We start from the raw sequence: 2,233 nt of genomic DNA, 5'->3' as shown, positions 1-2,233 counted from the left end.
CTAGTGCATATCATCAATGAAGCCCAGCTTCAGTCAACTCTGTCGAATTCGAAAGAGTTGGTGCTACCCCCGCTGTTTCTAGCACACAAGACAAGCATTGTGTCAGCTTTTCTGCGTTTGTCAGACGCACCCCTCCAAACTAGCTTACCTTGCCTTTAGCCCCGCTACCCTGGCGTGCGAAGCTGTTGTTATGTGGGAGCGTTGGTGCCAACAAAATAGACACATGGCTGTATTATGTAAAGCTACGCGGATTTGGAAACGGTCCAGTTTTGCCAAGGCTTGTGGAACGCATAGGGTGGATGCAGACGTGGTGGCCGAGGTGGCAACGGCCACGAGGGCAAAGTTTGAATCGTAACCGTCGATCTAGTGAAAGCAGGTGTGAGCCGTCGATTGAGTGTGGCAGCTCGTGGCTGGTGGATGTTCTGCGCGAGCCCAGCATATTCGAAAGTGCGCGCAATCAGCTTCTGCCAAGTCGGCACGCTTTTGTATTCCTCTAGGCCTATATGGTCTGCGTTTCTTCCCTCTCTCCAGCAGCGTATCATCGACACCTCTGTGCAGCCATGGAAACCTCAGCGGCCTGCTTTTCTCGCCTCTCCTCCTCCTCCTCCTCCTCCATCCTCTTCTCCCCTTTCTCTGATCAAAGCCATTTGGACTTCTATCACCCTCGCCCTTCCTCCCTCGCCTTCTCCCCTCTCAGATTCTCTAACCCTCGTCCTCTTCGCGCCCTCTGCGACAGTGCCTCCTTCCCTCCTCCACCCCTGGTTGACCCTGCTTCCGATCAGAACATCCTGATGAAGGAGCTTGCCGAGCTGAAGCTGCAGTTGAAGCAGAAGAAGAAGGAGGTGAAGTCTCAGATGAAAGATGAAAAGAAGAAGTTGAAGGTGAAGTTGAAGGAAGGGAAGAATGCGATGAAGAAGAAGGATTGTACAGAAGGGAAGAAAAAAAGGAAGAAAAAGTGCGAATCAGAGTCATCCTCTAGTTCCGAGTCTAGCGATGAGGATTGCAAGTCTGTGAGCATGGGTATGTTGCGGGAAGAGAGTGCATCGATCTCCCATTCGGAAGGTATGTTTGTGAGGGCTCAAATGGATGAAAATCTCTCGACTTGCAGCGATCAAGGATTTGGAGCCGATGCTGGATCCCCTACTGTGACAGAAGGTATGCGTCTTGCAAAAGATTCTGAGAAACTTCTTTCAGCTAGACAGAAAACGATCAACTTCAATGGAGATACTGGATCAACGTGTAGGGGATCATCTACACTGGGAAATATTGAAAGATCGACTTTTTCTGCCCAATGCCCTACGTTTAACTCTCCTTTCTCGCAAGCTGCAAACAGGATTGAGGTATGTGCAGGTGGGAAGTGCAAGAAAGCAGGATCAGAGCAGCTCCTCTTAGCATTAGGTGTGCATATTCCTAGCTCTTCGAATGTGGTGGCTGTGCCTTGTAAGTGCATGGGAAAATGTTCTATGGCAATGAATGTGAAGGTCCACAAGGAGGATACAAATCCTCAGCATCATAGCCATGTGAGGGTGGAGGATGCCAATCTAATTCTGAATCACCACTTCGGATTGGGCCGATCTCCGACAGGGTTGCCTGCTTTACCACCACAAGACGGGATGAGGGTGCCGCTCACAATGGGTGCTTAGGCCTGTTGAGTGCATATGACTGCATTTTTTTGCAGAATGCAGGAGCGGGCTGTACTGGCTCTTCCATTTCCCTAGTAGATCTGCCATATGGAAGATGGGTACCATGGGCTGGTTTGGATATATTCTCTGACATATTACCATAGTTCCAGAATTGCTTGTTGTATAAATTATACACTTATTGCTATTGGGAGGAGGAACCTTGTATAAAACTTGTCATGGACTCTCATATCCCAAGTTAGTGTTGTGACGTAGTTGGCTAACGATGCTCATAGAGATTTGTAAACCTAGCAAAGCAATTTATCAAGATGTATTGGTTTGACATCCATACAGGTTTGTGATTTTGCTTTGTGATGCTGTATTATTATGAGTCTACAGGCATAACCGTAAAGAAAGATATCAATCAAAATGGATATAGATTGAATAGGTACATAGACATTACTCGTGACAAATCATGCCTTCATTTCACTTCATTAAAACCATGATCAAGTTGAATCTTTACTATGGCATTCTGAAACAATAGAATGGAAAATAAAGTTGAGACTTTTAACTATCTTTTTTTTCTTGCAAACTCACAACTTGTGAGAATTATA

General features: G+C 46.5%; 1 protein-coding gene across 1 annotated transcript; it reads left to right on the top strand.

Moving 5' to 3' along the window:
* The first annotated feature begins 514 nt into the window (after window positions 1-514).
* On the top strand, window positions 515-1,968 carry LOC147444466 (uncharacterized). The gene has a single exon (XM_086527074.1). It carries the CDS (start codon window positions 561-563, stop codon window positions 1,641-1,643), a length of 1,083 nt encoding a protein of 360 aa, XP_086383200.1. The 5' UTR covers window positions 515-560; the 3' UTR covers window positions 1,644-1,968.
* Window positions 1,969-2,233: the final 265 nt, after the last annotated feature.

Source organism: Adiantum capillus-veneris, chromosome 13, assembly GCF_014529385.1.
Source record: "Adiantum capillus-veneris isolate H3 chromosome 13, ASM1452938v2, whole genome shotgun sequence".
NCBI lineage: Eukaryota > Viridiplantae > Streptophyta > Polypodiopsida > Polypodiales > Pteridaceae > Adiantum > Adiantum capillus-veneris.
Note: the sequence above shows the minus strand (reverse complement) of the source record. Positions and strands in the feature narration are given on the sequence as shown.